Raw genomic sequence first — 16,874 nt, forward strand, 5'->3', positions numbered from 1 at the left:
ATCTCTTTCCCGTGTTTGAGCAGTAGAGTATTGTAGAAGCTAAGAAGCGTGGATTCTGGGGCCTGGCTGTGTTGCTTACTTGCTGTTTGACCGTAGGGAATTTAATTTTTATTTGCCTTGTCATCTCTAGCATAATGTAGATGTATCTACCTCATTGGGTTCCTGTCAGTATTCGGTTAATCAATGTAAAACACTTAGAACATTATCCTAATATAATCCGATAATCTGATAATCCTCTCATATTCCTTTGATTAGGATTGTTTTGCTGGGGTTTCTTTCCTTAATATCTGGCAAGCCTTGGTTGTTCATACATAAGCGGAAGCTCTGCGTAGGTAGTACATTGAGTAGGCAGGCCACATTAATTGTTGGGCTTTACTCTGCGTTGATAGGGTGGTAAACCATTTTACCTGCCCCTTCTCTCTCCATTCCAGTTTAGAAATCATACTTTATTTTTAAAGAAGTTAGAAATGCCTGAGAGCTATATAGTATCTTTAGCAGAAAGAATAATTTATTTTCACATTTTCTTGTAGCATTATTGGCACATGAAAAGGATATTTCTGGATTCATATAATACTAAGATTGTAATGTAGAACAAAGAGAATTTGGTTTTTGTAAACTAATTTCAACTAACAAAACTGGTCACAGGTCATATCAAGAAGACAAAAATATTTACTCTGTCCTCTTTCATAATTCATGCCATATTATTGAATGGGGATAATGTGTAACAGGCTCAGAAGCAGTTTGAGACTTTGAATTATGCAAGTAAATGTTGAGAGTTTCACAAAAGAAAGCACAGGTTAACAACATTTCACATTGATAAAGCCAAAAGTAAGTTTTTAATACAACATACCTCTAAAGGCTTTGAAAACTATGTCCCCCCTCTTTTACTTCTTGTTTTTTTCTCTTTTTTATTACAGAGCAAAGATTTACATATGGACTCACTTTCCTTAGTTTTAGAAATATCCTCTGTAGAACTCATTTACATCACTTCTATCATTCCAACCCTCAAAATAAAGGGTGATCAAGGTGCAGGTAGCATTATGCCTTCTTTTTCTTTTTGTATAGACAGGGTCTCACTCTATTGCCCATGCTGGATTACAGTGATGTGATCATAGCTCACTGTATCCTCAAACTCCTTGGCTCAAGCAATCCTCCTGCCTCAGCCTCCCAAGTAGCTGGGACTACAAGTGCATGCCACCGTGCCTGGCTAGGTGTCTTTATTTATTTATTTATTTATTTATTTATTTATTTATTTATTGTAGGGACAGGGTCTTGCTCTATTGCCTAGGCCGGTCTCAAACTTCTGGGCTTAAGCAATCCTGCCTTGGCCTCACAAAGTGCTGGGACTACAGGTGTGAGCCACTGCACTCAGCCTCCTTCATATTGCTTTAAAATAAATACAATCCCATCAATTGAAAAATAAGTAGGAACCTAGGAGTCCCCAATACAGATTCTAATATGCATGAATTCAGTTATCATGATGTAATTAAATAAGTTTCTCAACAATGTTCACATTTCAGTTACCAAAGTAATAACTGAGTAGATGCGTAAAGTAGAAACAGTCGCTGCTAGCTCTTTAGTCCACAAATCACTCCATAAATGACAGATGCAGGAAGACTAGTGACCATCACTTCTTTCAAAGTCTGTCCAAGATCAGTCACTGCATCAGTTATTCATTTCACACACACACACAGCAAAGTTTGTAGTTGTGTTGCCTCTTTGTCTTTAGCAATAAACTCATGCATTTTATAGAAGTAGATACCTGAGAGGGAATTGACCACCAAGGATTAATGTACACCAAAGAAACAAAAAGTGATAGGGCACGGTGACTCACGCCTGTAATCCCAGCAGTTTGGGAGGCCGAGGTGGGCGGATCACGAGGTCAGGAGATCGAGACCATCCCGGCTAACACGGTGAAACCCTGTCTCTACTAAAAATACAAAAAATTAGCCGGGTGTGGTGGCGGGCGCCTGTAGTCCCAGCTACTCGGGAGGCTGAGGCAGGAGAATGGCATGAACCCAGGAGGTGGAGCTTGCAGTGAGCCGTGATCATGCCACTGCACTCCAGCCTGGGCGACAGAGCAAGACTCCATCTCAAAAAAAAATAAAGTAAAAAATTTTTTAGATTGGCCAGGTATTGGTGGTATGCACTTGTCCCAGCTACTGAGGAGGCTGAGGTGGGAGAATCTCTTGAGCCTGGGAGTTTGAGGCTGCAGTGAGCTATGTTTGTGCCACTGCACACCAGCCTGGGTGATAGAGTGAGAACCTGTCTCAAAAGAAAAAAAAAATTTTTTTTAAATGGTGAGGCTGGAAGTAAAATTTGAGTGCAATGCAAATGGAATTGTAAATGAAATAGCTGATATTGGACTGTGAATGCTGTTGCCCTTCTAGAGACTAGATATACAGCCAGAGAAACCTTGTGAAGGCAAACTTACAAATGAGGAAAGAGATGGAAAGGATGAAGATGTCTCCAGAGAGTGACACTAGTAAAAAACTTTACATTAAAGGGACTCTTGGAGCTATCTAATGACATTGGAAGATCAAGTGATAAAATGTTGGAACTAAATCCAAACTTAGAAAGGAGTAAAGACAATTTGCCAAGGCACGGAAAAAATGCTTGTTCTTCATCGTAAGTTATAGAAGGGAAAAAAGAAGACAAGCATGGTTTTTCATACAGAAATAAAACACTTGATTCTCAATATTTCTACTGTTTTAAAGTGAGTCTACTAAATTTTAGTATTTTAATTTTGTTACGCATTGAACAGAGTTTTTAATACTTTCACACAAATTTTTTTCATTGTTTAGTTTTGTTTCGAAGACTTAAAGATTCATACTTTTTTTTTTTTTTTGAGACAGAATCTTGCTCCGTTGCCCAGACTGGAGTGCAGTGGTGCCATCTTGGTTCACTGCAAGCCCCGCCTCCTGGGTTTTCACCATTCTCCTGCCTCAGCCTCCCGAGTAGCTGGGACTACAGGCGCCCTCCACCACGCCTGGCTAATTTTTTGTATTTTTAGTAGTGACGGGGTTTCACCATGTTAGCCAGGATGGTTTCGATCTCCCTACCTTGTGATCCGCCCGCCTCGGCCTCCCAAAGTGCTGGGATTACAGGCGTGAGCCACCGCGCCCGGCCAGATTGGTACCTTTTTTTTTTTTTTTTTTTTTTTTTTGAGGCGGAGTCTCGCTCTGCCGCCCAGGCTGGAGTGCAATGCGCGATCTCGGCTCACTGCAAGCTCCGCCTCCCGGGTTCGTGCTGTTCTCCTGCCTCAGCCTCCCGAGTAGCTGGGACCACAGGTGCCCGCCACTGCCCCCGGCTAATTTTTTGTATTTTTAGTAGAGACGGGGTTTCACCATGTTAGCCAGGATGGTCTCGATCTCATGACCTCGTGATCTGCCCACCTCAAGGACTTTTGGACAATTTTTTTTAAAGGTCACAGAACAATTGTAATTTTCCCCCAATGATGATTAACATCACTTTGCATAGTTTCAGCAAGCAGGACATTTTTGTAGTCCTGCACTATTGTGCAAAGTGAAGACTGACTTTATATGCTTTTTTAGATGAGTATACAAAGTAAGAGCTTTCTGTTTTTCGGGCAGAGTTGGGAAGGAGATGAAAGCAGAAAATGTGGTTGCTCTCTTTGCAGGAGCAGAGCTGTAGAAGCACACTGATTGCTTTCAGAGCACAACCTTGTGATGAAAACATTCAGGCATTTAATCTATTTTATAATTTACACTAGATTATAAAACTAGATTCACCTTTCTGCATATCAACAAATCCACTTTTTATGCTGTCCTGAAAATTTAAATATTCATGATGATGAATTCAAGTGTAATTATAATAGGTACCTTTTTCACATTGAAGACAAGATGTCCAATAATGTTGCAGAATCTTTTGGTATAAGATTTTTTTGTTGTTGTTTGTTTTTTATTTTTTGAGATGGAGTTTCGCTTTGTCACCCAGGCTGGAGTGCAATGGCGTGATCTTGGCTCACTGCAACCTCCGCCTCCTGGGTTCAAGTGATTCTCCTGCTTCAGCCTCCCAAGTAGCTGGGATTACAGGCGCCCACGACCAAGCCTGGCTAATTTTTGTAGTGTGGAGATGGGGTTTCACCAAGTGGACCAGGCTGGTCTCGAACTCCTGACCTCAGGTGATCCGCCCGCTTTGGCTACCCAAAGTGCTGGGATTACAGGTGTGAGCCACCACGCCAGGCCTAAGATCTTTAATTGGAAGTCATTGGACCTCAACTGCATGCATGTAAACTCACTCTTCTGGCCAATCAGAAATGATATCTGATCATTATCCTGTATATTACCTACTACATTGCTGGTTGAATTACTTCCAGTACTAGATATGCAGTTTTGCTGTAGATGATGGTAGCTATGATGATACCAAAGAAAAGGCTGTTTTTAGCCCAACAAAAATTTTAAAAGAACATTGAAAACAAGCAGAGTGGATACATAAGAAATATGCAAACAGATATGTAGAGGAAAATTAACCTGTTCTATTCTGATATAAAAACGATGCATAGTATTTCATTTGTATTTTACAAAACAGAACCGAGATTATATGCAGCATTTACAAGTATCTTACCTTGTATCACAATGCAGGATTCCACTGCTCCTCATCAATGTACTCTGAATTTCTGTATATGAGCTTCTGTGACATAAAATGGGGCGAATCTGCTGAGACTTGCCCTCAGGGTTTCCATCCTTAACCAAACCCTGCTATATATTGGAGGGTTCATGGCCTTCTTCTCAAAACAAATAATTAAAATAAAAATCAAGATCCTAAGACAAAATATACCTAGCTCTTTTTAAATAATGAGCAATGATTTCTTGTCATTAGATGCATTCCCCCTCACTCAGGAATAAGAGATCTTTAACAGTTTCTTTTTTATCCGCTTAGGCCAAAGAAAAAGCCAAAGTGATCACTACATATTAAAATTTAGGTATTAATTTTATTTTCTCTAAGTTTTTATACTTCCTAGTTTTAAAAAAATGCCAAAATGCTCCTGGTTCTGGTTTTCTATGGTTTAAATAGCAACATAGGATGGCAACGTTGGCTTCTGCGGTTTTACAAAGACAACTCCCTTGGTGTACAGAATGGTCAACAAAGGCTCTAGCTTGATGGCAGCTGGGAACAAGTCTAACTTTCTGGAACTCATCATTTGAGGCTTCAGCGGCAGCACGCTTCTTTTCTTTTTTTTTTTTTTTTTGAGATGGAGTCTTGCTTTGTCGCCCAGGCTGGAGTGCAGTGGCCCCATCTCAGCTCACTGCAAGGTCCGCCTCCCAGGTTCACGCCATTCTCCTGTCTCAGCCTCCCGAGTAGCTGGGACTACAGGTGCCCATTGTCACACCCGGCTAATTTTTTGTATTTTTAATAGAGACGGGGTTTCACCATGTTAACCAGGATGGTCTCGATCTCCTGACCTCGTGATCCGCCTGCCTTGGCCTCCCAAAGTGCTGGGATTACAGGCGTGAGCCACCACCCGGCCTCAGCACACTTCTTTTCATTTGCCTGCTCCATTATCTCGTGAGTTGCCTCTTCGATTTCATTTCTCCTTTTTTTTTTTTTTTTTTTTGAGCCTCAGTGCCTGGCTCAATGACATCTTTATGATCAGTTCCTAGATTACTTTCCTTACCTGCTGGCCCTTTTGTAAAGATTCCTTTGACTTCCTTCCTTCCGCCCCCTCCCTTCCTTGGCATCCTCTTTAAGAAGCTAAGGCCCCATGAGGAAGAGATGGTATTGGATCCCTTGTGCCCTCCACCCTTTCCTCAGGGACGTGCAGCACCTAGGGGTGCAGGAGACCAGATTTCTGCTAATGCAGCCCCCACCCAGTCATTTGCTTACTCTGCAGAGATCTGTGGCCTATGTGGTCATGCAGAGGTGGCACACTGGCTGCAGAGGCTGAGCAGAAGCTGAGATGGCTGCAACTCTGAAGCATGTGCTAGCTTAACAAGATGAGGTCCAGGAGCAATGGTTCGTAGCAGGAAGGGGAAATGTAAACTGACTTCCCTGGTTCTTTCCTTAAAGGTCTCTCGAACAGTACTATGTGGGGGTCTCTAGAGAAGTTTCATTATTTTTCCAGAGGGGAACACTCCATCTTCAAACCTAGGGTAAAAATGTAGTATATGTGTGGGTGGGCACCTGGGCTAGGGGTTCAGCCTTCTTTTTGTAGATTTTCACAGATTATTTTCAGCTCCATGCCTGGCTCGTGCCTTGTGTTTTAGTATCCTTGAGCCCTGGGCTTCTCCTCTTCCCCCAAGAATAAACCCCCAGCCTCCAGCGTGGGGGAGATGTTATAAACCTGGCTTCTGGTGTAGGGGTGGGATTACCCCTACCCACATCCAATTTCAGTTCTCTGCTTCACACCTCACTCTGTCTCAGAGTCCTGAACCTCTATCTAGAGTTCTGGAAACCCTGTGCCCAGAGGCATTCCATCAGCTTGCATTTTGTAGTTCCTGCCATCCTCCTCCATCAGCTTTCTATCTCCTGAACACACTTCCAGTTTTTTCCTATTGGTAACATTTTCCTTCCATTCTCTCAGTGGTGGGTTTTGTATCCCTTTGTGATCCTTTATTACTATTAGGAAGGCAGAGCAGATGATTGTATGCAATTAGCCCACCATCTTTATCTGATTTCTCACATTGCTTTACCACACAAGGATTTCAACCAGTGGACTTGACCAGAAATGAGAAAAGTGAGACTTCGTTTTAAAGTAGTATTTTATTTCTCTGGGCTGTGCACACTTAGGGCATTAGATCCACAGATGGGCTCATCTGCTGGGATGCTACTTGTGGTGATCATCTCCTAAGCCCCACGTTTTAGCCTTGTACAGAGTGATGTCACTGCAGACCCTGAAGTGATTCAGCCTGCGGTCATGGCGTTCTGGGTTGATCTAGAAAGGAGGATGCAGAATCAGAAAGAAGCCTGTGAGGATGCAGGAGGACCTGGGTTTGGAGTCAATGGGCCTGGCTTATATCAGGCTCCACCCTCCCAACCTGTGGCTGCATTGCGGAATGGAGATGACCACATGTACATCAAAAAGGTTGTGAGGTCAGAGGAGAATAACCTACGCACAGTCGTGGTTCTCCCTGTCACACTGCCTGACTTGGAGGCCACAGTATCCTCAGCACCTAGAGCAAGACCCAGGGCACGCTAGGTATTCAATGCATATTTGCTGAAAGAATGAATTTGTTGAAAGAGTCACATAGCATCTAAGTAAAAGTCGGCACTCTGACACATTGATCTTATAGAAGTTACACCGTGCAAATAATTTAAAAAATGTATTTCCAGAAAATGTTACCAGGAGATGAGAGGCTGAATGATGGTCATTGAGTCTGGCTTTGCCAGTGTCCCAGTACTGAGACTGGAGGTATCTTGTCTATCCAAGGTGAGGCTCTGCCAGGGGGCAGGGAGCTTCAAGTTGCAGCTGATCAAGCCTCTTCTGGCCTAGCTACTTCATTCTGAAGCTCCAACTTAATTACCTCTTCTGGTTGCACAACACCTGCATCTCATGGTTTTTGGGGTATACTTTCTTACTATGCTAGCAGTGCTCTTGTGATGGCATTGTCCCCAGGTTTATATGATGAACAGCATGGAATATTTGCAGACCCTCTGCAACTCCAGAGTGCTCACTGATCTGGAGACACATGCACTCTGTGATCTGCAGAGCCTACGAAGGTCTGAGCAGGGCAGGCCACACTTGTCCTTCCTGTCATCGTAAGCCTGCACGAGATGTCCTGGAAGGTCAAAGATGCAACATCTCCACATGCACACTTTGTACTTGTGTGAGCCAGGTCTTTACTCTTTAACAAAATGAAGAATGCTGAATTAATTTACTTGTGCATTGTACTATTCTTCTAAGTTGCTTCATGATCTATCTTGGCTGATTTCTATCTTCACACGAACACCCCATCCTTCACAACCTTTCTTCTCCCCGGCAAAGATTCTTTCCTTGAATGAACTCTACTCAGGAACCCTGAATTACTTTTCAACTAGGTCTGATTTTGGGATTTCCATTTCCTCTACATTGCCCAATTCTAGCAAAAATCCTGCTAAGGTGATTTAACCAGAACCCCCCACCTTTAATATCTGATCACCCTTGATATCTGATTGGGTTCCTCATCCTCCACCACTCTCCAGGTGATGTCTGATCCTGCTAGCCTGCCTTCAGCAAGCACCCTGTTAGGTGGAAATTAGCCAGAATCTGCCCTTATCCCTGATGTTTCCTCCTAGCATTTTTCCGTCACTCACCCCCACCTCATTCCTTGGCTACACAGTCGCACTTGCCCATGCTGTAATCAGAGTTGAGGCCAGGCTCTTTCCCTCCCTCACTGCAAAACCCCATAGTGGTGCCTATGCCCTTCACAGTAGTTTCCCCACTTGGAAAAGTCTTCTTTCTGTTTTTAAATTTTAAATTTATTTTTTTCCACTAGCACTTCCAGTACCATTCCTTCTGGTTTTTAACAGTCATTGAATATTGACCCATTATTCATATTTATATTCAATAACTGTCATTGAATACATATTTTAACACTTTTCTCTTATTCATGATGTTATCTCCCCACCTCCTCTTTCTCTGTGAGTGGTTATCTTCTCCAGCTCTCTAACCATACCTGTCCCTTTGTACCAAGTCCCTCCTTGTAGGTGCGTATATATGTATACATATATGTGTGTGTATATGTACATATATATGTACATATTTTGTATGTATATATAAAAAGAGAGAATATATATAAATATTTTTATTTATATATAATTTTATTTTATATATATTTTTTATTTTATATAATTTTATATAAAATTTTATTTAAATTTTATATAATTTTTATATAATAATTTTATATATAATTTTATTTATATATTTATATATAAATAAAAAGAGAATATATATATAAAAAGAGAGAATATATTTTTATATATATAAAGAGAGTATATATATATATAAAGAGAGTATATATATATATATATATATAAAGAGAAAAGAAGAAGTAAGAAAAAAAAGTTAGAGAAAAATATAGAATAGTTGCTTGGTAATGTAGGTGTTGAAGGTTTTCCTAAGCAAGGCACAAAACCCAGAAACCATAATGAGAATTGGTGGCATATTTGATGACTTAAAAATGAAAACCTTCTGCATGACCAAAGACATAAGCAGATTTAAAGACTCGTGTGGCAGAAATTTCTTTGACTTGTCTATTCCATATTGCACATTTCTCCCTTAAAAACAGAAGCGCTGTATTCCTTGGGGTGATTGTGTGCTAAAGTGGCTAATTGTGCCCTTCCAATCAAACAAGGAGAGGACCCCTACTCACATGTCCATTTTTAATGTTTTTTTGTTTTAATTTTTAAATTTTTAATTTTTTTAATTTTAAAAAATGTTATTTATTTATATATTTTTAAATTAATTTTTTTTTGAGACAGAGTCTCACTCTGTCACCGAAGCTGGAGTGCAATGGCGTGATCTTGGCCCACTGCAACCTCCGCCTCCTGGGTTCAAGTGATTCTCCTGCCTCAGCCTCCCCAGTAGCTGGGACTATAAGCATGCGACACCATGCCCAGCTAATTTTTATATTTTTAGTACAGATGGGGTTTTACCATGTTGGCCAGCCTGGTCTCAAACTCCTGACCTCAGGTGATCCGCCTGCCTTGGCTTCCCAAAGTGCTGGGATGCCAGGTGTGAGCCACTACCCTCAGCCACATGTCCATTTTTTAGGGATAAGGAAGCAGAACTCAGAGATATTGAGTGGCACACCCAAGACCACCTTGCTGATAGCTGATGGAGCTGACTCAGGTATCTGTTGTCAGTACCTTTATTTAAACACACAGTGTTTACCATGTGCCAGGCACTGTTCCAGGTACTGCACAAATATCACCTCGTTTCATACTCATAACAAGCTTATGAGATAGGCACTGTATTAGCTCCATTTTACAACAATTAAACTGAGTCATAAGAGAGCTTAGTAACTTACCCAGCTGGTAAGAGGTAGCCAGGTTCAAGCCCAGGCATGTCTGGCCCCCTGCTCTATTCTACGGTCACCACCTACATTGCTGCTGTGTTTCCTCGTGTTTCCTGAGGAAGGAGCCTTGCTTACCAAGGGCTCTAAGTCCCATCCAACTTCCTGGTTTTCAGTCTGTGTCTCTGGGTACTTCTTCCTTGGTCCCTGGGCAGCATGGTGAATGAGATTCAGAAACCTGGCTGGGAGACGAGGTATGAGTTATGAAGGAGTCAGGCTTTGGGACCAGAGGTTGGTCCTGTGCCCTTTCCTGCGTCCACATTGTTCCTTTCAGGCAGAGCATCTGTGCCTTGGAGGTTTGCCTCAGCCTCAAGACCAGGGTGTCTGGTCTCTCCACTCATCTTTCAACAAATATGTGGTGAGCTCAAACTCTGTGCCAGACATGCTTCCGGGCGCTGGGCATAGAGTGCTGAGTGACAGCATGGTCCCTGCTCTCCTAGAGCTCATACTCTAGATGAGGCAGAAGACACAGTATTCAGGTTTACAAAATGACGTGATGGTGGCAGACAGGGATACACGCTGTGAAGAAAGGAATAGGTGAAGGGTCATGTGCAGGCAAGGGCAGCTGCTGTAGATGGGGCGGCGAGAGAAGGCCTCTCTGGTTGCCAAGCAGGAGCCAGCCCTGGGAAGAGGCAGAGGAAGAGCACACCACAGGCAGCAAGAGCAAAGGTCCTGAGGCATGAGCGAGTTTGGCCAGTGTAGCACAACAGAGAGTGAGGAGCAAGGTTGTAAGAAGTGAGGTCAAATCTTTGTGTATTGAAATAAGTATGGCTGCCGACAACAGATGGATTTGCAGCTCCATAGTTCTGCCCTATCAAGTCTCCACCGGAGAGAGGCAGGCGGACAATGGAATGAACCTGGGCTTTGGAGTCAGTGCTACTACCGGCTTGTTGGGTGGCATCACTTCTCTGGGCCACTTTACTCATCTGTGAAATGGGAGGAAAATGTCTATCTCAGCAAGATGGCTGGGAATGAAATGAAGGAAGGTGATTCAAGGGACTGACACTGGGCTAGCACATCCTTAATATAAGAGAGAGAGCAGCTAACTCCTGCCTGGCTTTCAGGACCCTCATTTCCTGTTCTATTCCTTATTGCTATAGGTTCCCAGCTTGCATCCTTTACCCTAGTCAGGAGAGTGCACTATAGATAACACCTTATTGCCTGTGATGATGCCCTCCCTATTAGTCTATTGACTTATCTGCCTCCTTCGTAATGCTCTGAGAGCCTCTGCTCCCCCACTTCCCATCCCAGCCGCGGTCATCTGTCCTTCACCAAATTTTGCTCATGGAAGGTAGAGGGGAAGAAGGAAAGCTTTCCAAGAGGGATCAGGTTTTCCACCAAATATCTCTCCTCCCTCACTCCCAAATAGGGCCCTTTCTCCACCTGTATGTTGTGGCCATGCCAAACTACTTGTAGTCACGTTTCTTATTTCTGTAACTTTCTATAGAACTCGGAATGTCCTTCCACAATCTTCTCCACCTCATCCTGTGGTCGCCTTCTCCAAGAGGTCTTCCCAGAACTCCACTGCCTGATGGGGGCACCTGTTTCCTATGCTGTTCTCACATCAGTCATGGTCCCTCTTTACTTGTCTACTTATTTCCAAGTCTACTTCTCTTCTTCTTCATTATGCTATGAGATCCCTCCACCCAGCCCCACCATAGAGATTACCTAATAAAGAAAATAATCATGGGACTAATATTTCCTGAGGACCATGTACCAGCTACTGTTCTATGCACTGGTATTGTTTTGTTTAATCCTCACATCAATCCTGAGAAATAGGCTAAAAGAGGTAAAAAACCTGCCCAATGTTACAGTTAATGAGTAGCAGAACCAGGATTTGAACTGAGTTAGTACAGCTTCAGAACTTGTGCTTATAACATCTACATGTTTGATGAATGAACGAAGGCAATGTTAAGCCAATAGGAACATTAGTTGGCTTGACAGTTATAATTGAGTATGTCCATCTTTTAAACATTTTATTTAAAAAAATTTTTATTTTTTTTATTCTATCTGCCACAGACTGTCTAAGTATCTGTCTTTTTTGAGCTTGGTTAGTATGAGTCCCATTTCCAGGATCAAAGCAGAGGACTCTGATGCTTGCTCCAAGATATCACGACCCTGAGAGGTCTCTCCAGCCAGCCTGCCTCTCTGGGCTCTATCTCAGTGGCATTTCAAAGCCCAGGACTTACCATCTGCAGGTTCCTCCAGGTTATCATGCCAAGACATGGGCTTCCTGGTGACTGTATGAACTAGAAAAAAAGAAAACAGCTTCACAAGTTCAGATTAAAACATGAGTTCCCTGCCCTCTCTAAGGTCCACCTTAAACAGGGCACCCATTTGGCACTCACTGAGTATCTGGTACATGCCAGGTATTATCCTGGGTGCTAGGATAATGCACGATTGGATAAGGCCCTCAAGAACCTCACAATCTAGAGTGGCACTGCCCAGAATGGTGGTCATCAGCCACATGTGGCTCCTTTAATTTGAATAACTAAAATTAATTACAATGAACACTTCAGTTCCTTAGCCACGTTAGTCACACTTCAAGTGCTCAATAGCTGCAGGCGGTTAATGGCTACAGTTTTGACTACAGCCAAGACAGAGAACATTTTCATCACTGATGAATTCTCTTGGACAGTGCTGGCCTATGGGGAAGGCCAAAGAGGTTTGCCAGGCAGTGATCTATGCCCAGGAGGGCACATGGTAACAGAGGAGCAGCACCCACATTCATCCACTCAGCTCATAATTACTGTGCACTGAAGAACAGGCTGTAAACAAGACAGAGCTGGCTCTTGTGTCCCCTTAGCTTTTACTCTATTTGTGGTGACAGGCAATAAACATACATATATCACCCGGCAAATGTAAGTGTGATAGAGAACAGTAAAGCAGGTTACGTGGATGGAGCTGAGGTGTGGGTGATGTATCTCTAGGGAGAAACATATGAGCAGAGTTTTGAATGAAGTGAGGGAATGTGCTGTGTGTGTGGGAAGCATATGAGCGTGAGCCTGGGGAGTTTGAGAAACGTGAAGAGAGCCAGAGTGGCTCCAGTGGAGTGAGCTGGACGGAGAGTAGTGAGAAATGAGCAGACACCAGTAGAAACCAGTGGTCTCCAAGTTGCTTGTCTCAAACTCCTATCAGTAAAAGAACTTTAGAGCATGCGCCCTTAAAATATGTATAATTATATAGTTTTTATGGACTATTATCAGTATATTAGCAAATAAAATTTCTATCTTTATAAATAAAAGTAATCAATACAAGTTGTAATATTTTCTCACTTTATTCCAATGGCTCACATGCTCAAGGGACATGAGCTGGGAGGCAGCATTTTCCCTAGAGAGCATGAAGGTTGCCTGAAGAGATTATTTCCATTGTTGGAATGGACCGAGTTTGAACGGCTTTGGACACTACTTTGCTTTCCTGAAACTAGTGGTTGGGGACTCCAGAAGAAAACCAAGTTAGTTAGAAGGAAAGTGAAGACAGTACATTTTCTCTATAGAGCCAGGCAACAAAGTGGACTTTACATATTAGGCACAGAGTTGGGAGAGGCATTCAGGAAGAAGCAACAATGTTTATGCAGGTAAAGTGGGAAATGACATGATGCATTTAGGAAATCCATGTATTTAGAAATGGCAGGGGGGAAAGGAATGTGTGTGGGATTCGTCAGCAATGGCTGGTGCAGAGTAGGCACCAAAGTATTTCTTAAAGGAGCAGGGTAAAGTGGGGGAGAGGAGTATGGGATGAAGCTGGCAGGAACCAGAGCCAGATCCAATGCGCCTTATGTCGTGATTGATTTAAACTTTACCTCAGAGGCTATGAGAAGGATTTTAGGTGGGATTGATGTGATCTAATTGTCCTCCTAGCATAGTGCTAAGCTAGCAAAGGTGTAGGGGTTTGGTCGGAGGGGCCAGCTTGGAGGGAAAGAGAATAAGGAATTGGGAGCCCATCAGACCAATCCAGGCGGCAAGGACTAGGGCCCTGCAGAGGCTTCAGGAGTGAGGATGCAGGCAGAGGCTGTTTGAGGTGCTACTTAGAGCATGAAAGTACCTGAGCAGAGGCAGAGAGGAATCCATATGCACGATGGTGTCTTTCACTGAAGCAGGAACAAGTGGGTCAGGGGAGAGGAATGTTAATAAACAGGACTTGTGCCTTTTTTAAAGTGTGTGGAGGGAGAGAGACCTTGAGGAGGACTCCGAGGCTTCTAATGATCACGAGATCATTAGATGATGAGAGTGAATGATTCTGATCATGAGAGTGAATCATCCGGGGCCTTTTGCAGAGACAGGGTATTCTGGAGCAGCAGAGAGTGGGGAAGGTGGGAATGAGCCTGGCTTTCCTCCTGCTGGGTGTGAGGTGCCTGTGGGTTGTCCAGGGAGGGGAGCTGTGAGGTGGTTGGGCGTGTGGATCTGAAGCTCCATTTCAGGCCCAGTGGCATTCAGGGGAAGCTGGTGTGACAGGACAGAACAAACTGCCCAAGGAGAGTGCTCAGTGACAAGAGTGGAGGGTAGGGATGTTTTATCAGGGGGCACCCCAGAACTTTCCGAAGGGCAATATCAGAAGCCTGAAGAAAAACCTTTCACTTGTTAAAAACAACCCAAAATACAAACAAAAACAAAACACAAACAGCCTGCAAAATATAATTATTTCAAAAGTAAAATCATAAAAAGCCCTACAACTTTTTTTTTTCTACAACGAAAAGATTTAATCGTGTTGCGCGTGAACTTTAATACAGCGAATACATCTGATATGATGTGGCCTCTCCAAAGTCATGGTTCCTGAAATCTAGGAAAGGGGGCGGGTGCTGGGGAAAGAGTTTTTGCTGGGACCGCGTTCCCACCCCGCAACCCGGAGGGCTCCTCCTTCCCCGGCGCCCTCCTGCTCTCGCCCTTCCCCCACCGCGCCGTGCCTCTCACTCTTGCGGAGGGGATTCACGTGATACTGCGTGTAGAGTTTCTGGGTTCGTAGCTCCTTGAGGTACAGTTCCCGCAAGATCTGGTTCTGATGGACCTCATCTGGAATCACCTTCTCTTTTGGGTGTCCCGCCATGGCCTTGGGCTGCCACGCGCCCTTTTGCCTGGGCCTTCCACAGTCTCCAGGCAACGCGTCCCTGCTGTCTCCAGGCAACGGCGTCCCGCGGTCTCCAGGCAACGGCGTCCCGCGGTCTCCAGGCAACAGCGCTCGGGTAGTGCTGCCGGGTCGGGGCGGGTCTCACTCGGCCAGCCCCTTACCCTGCCTGCATCGCCCCGCCCCGCGCCCGCCGGTCGGGATCTTATTTCGCGCCCCGCCCTATTCTGGCACTGTACTCACCTGCCCCAGCTTCTCAGGCCCGGCTGGTTACTAGAAGGTCCCCTGGATACTGCCAGGAAAGGGCTTCCCGGCAAGGGGCAGACCCAGGAGGTAAGGGACAGATGATTGGACCTCACCTTGGCCAATCATTTCCTAAAAAAGCTTTTGGAAGGCGTCAGAAACCTCTCCCACCTTAAAGCAGATGCCCAGAATCAAAACCTCACAAAAAAACCGGAGGTTTCCTCTCTGAGAAAACGTTCTGGCCAGTGTGACCAAGATTACCAATGCGATAATATTGACAGAATAAACCTTTCCTAATTAAGGAACTTGTTGATTTTGTAGTTTGTTTATTTTTAATGTTTGTGTTTAAAATGCACGTAATATAATTTTACCATCTTAGCCATTTTTAAGTATTACAGTACAGTAGTATTAAGTATATTCAAACTATGTGAAACCAATCTCCAGAACTTTTTCACACCCATTAAACAACAAGTTTCCCTTTTCCCTTCTCTCCAGCCCCTGGCATTTCACTTTTTGTTTCTATGAATTTGAGTCTGCTAGATACCTTAAATAATGTAGTTTATTTTTAAAAAATCGCCGAGCACGGTGGCTCACGCCTGTAATCCCAGCACTTTGGGAGGCTGAGGCAGGTGGATCACCTGAGGTCAGGTGTTTGAGACCAGCCTGACCAACATGGTGAAACCCCATCTCTACCAAAAATACAAAATTAGCCAGGCGTGATGGCACATGCCTGTAATCCCAGCTACTCGGGAGGCTGAGGCAGGAGAATCTCTTGAACCCGGGAGGCGGAGGTTGCAGTGAGCCAAGATTGCGCCACTGCACTCCAGCCTGGGGGGGGCAGAGCGAGACTCTTTCTAAAAAATAAAAAATAAAAAAAATAAAAAGTAGGTCCAGCATAAAGAAAGAAGCCACCCCTACTTTTAGTAAGCACCTAAATACTGTCTGAAGACTGTGCTCTTCCCCACTCAGTACTTCATTCATTCATCCATCCATTCATTCGCTCAGGACACAACGTGAATTGCAGAATGGGTTTAGTCTGGGACACAGTGTTGAACAAAATTTTTAATTGGATTGTTTATCAATTTGTTGGAGTTCTTAATATTATTATTTTGAGGGCTGTACATGCTGCAAATTTATTTTCCCTCTGTGTGGCTTGCCATTTTAGTCTCTTAATGGTGTCTTCTGGACACCAAAAGTTAAATGTAGTCAAATATATTAGTCTTTTCCTTTATGATTATTGCTTCTTAATTTTCATTTAAGACACCTTTTTCTAATTTGATGACCTGAGGTTATTTTTATATTACTTTTTAGAGCAGTGCTGTTTAATAAAAGTATGAGCTGAGCCACTCATGTAGTTTAAAACATTCTAGTATCCACCTTAAGAGAGCAAGAATTAGATAACACTAATTTTAATAATGTGATATTTAACTCAGTATATCCAATTTGTCAATGATTCAATGTTTGAATATAAAAATTATTGAGATATTTTACATTGTTTTGTCCTACTAATGTTTAAAATCCAGTGCAGATTTTACACTTCATAACACATCTCAAGAG

At 43.3% G+C, this 16,874-nt stretch overlaps 1 protein-coding gene across 5 annotated transcripts; it reads right to left on the bottom strand.

Annotated features, from left to right (window-relative positions):
* Positions 1 to 6,704: 6,704 nt before the first annotated feature.
* On the bottom strand, positions 6,705 to 15,412 carry CFAP144 (cilia and flagella associated protein 144). 5 transcript variants are annotated; one of them, XM_513097.7, is made up of 4 exons: positions 14,924 to 15,164; positions 12,203 to 12,262; positions 10,092 to 10,195; positions 6,705 to 6,895 (listed from the first exon to the last, which is right to left on the bottom strand). In XM_513097.7, exons 1-4 carry the CDS (start codon positions 15,054 to 15,056, stop codon positions 6,788 to 6,790), a joined length of 405 nt encoding a protein of 134 aa, XP_513097.2. In that variant the 5' UTR covers positions 15,057 to 15,164; the 3' UTR covers positions 6,705 to 6,787. The 5 variants fall into 5 exon arrangements, 1 of the variants encoding a protein (XP_513097.2); XR_681956.4 differs by lacking the exons at positions 10,092 to 10,195; positions 14,924 to 15,164 and adding an exon at positions 15,318 to 15,412; XR_010146889.1 differs by lacking the exon at positions 10,092 to 10,195 and having other exon boundaries at positions 14,917 to 15,011.
* Positions 15,413 to 16,874: the final 1,462 nt, after the last annotated feature.

Source organism: Pan troglodytes, chromosome 1, assembly GCF_028858775.2.
Source record: "Pan troglodytes isolate AG18354 chromosome 1, NHGRI_mPanTro3-v2.0_pri, whole genome shotgun sequence".
In the NCBI taxonomy this organism is placed as follows: domain Eukaryota; kingdom Metazoa; phylum Chordata; class Mammalia; order Primates; family Hominidae; genus Pan; species Pan troglodytes.

What these genes read in the sequence shown, in the direction of transcription:
- CFAP144 (XM_513097.7), bottom strand. Translation starts at nt 15,056, where the DNA reads ATGGCGGGACACCCAAAAGAGAAGGTGATTCCAGATGAGGTCCATCAG. An exon ending in CCTGGAGGAACCTGCAGATG is followed by an intron (nt 10,196 to 12,202) that starts GTAAGTCCTGGG and finishes CTCGTCTCCCAG; the next exon opens with CCAGGTTTCTGAATCTCATT. An exon ending in GATGGGACTTAGAGCCCTTG is followed by an intron (nt 6,896 to 10,091) that starts GTAAGCAAGGCT and finishes CCTCCTTTCTAG; the next exon opens with ATCAACCCAGAACGCCATGA.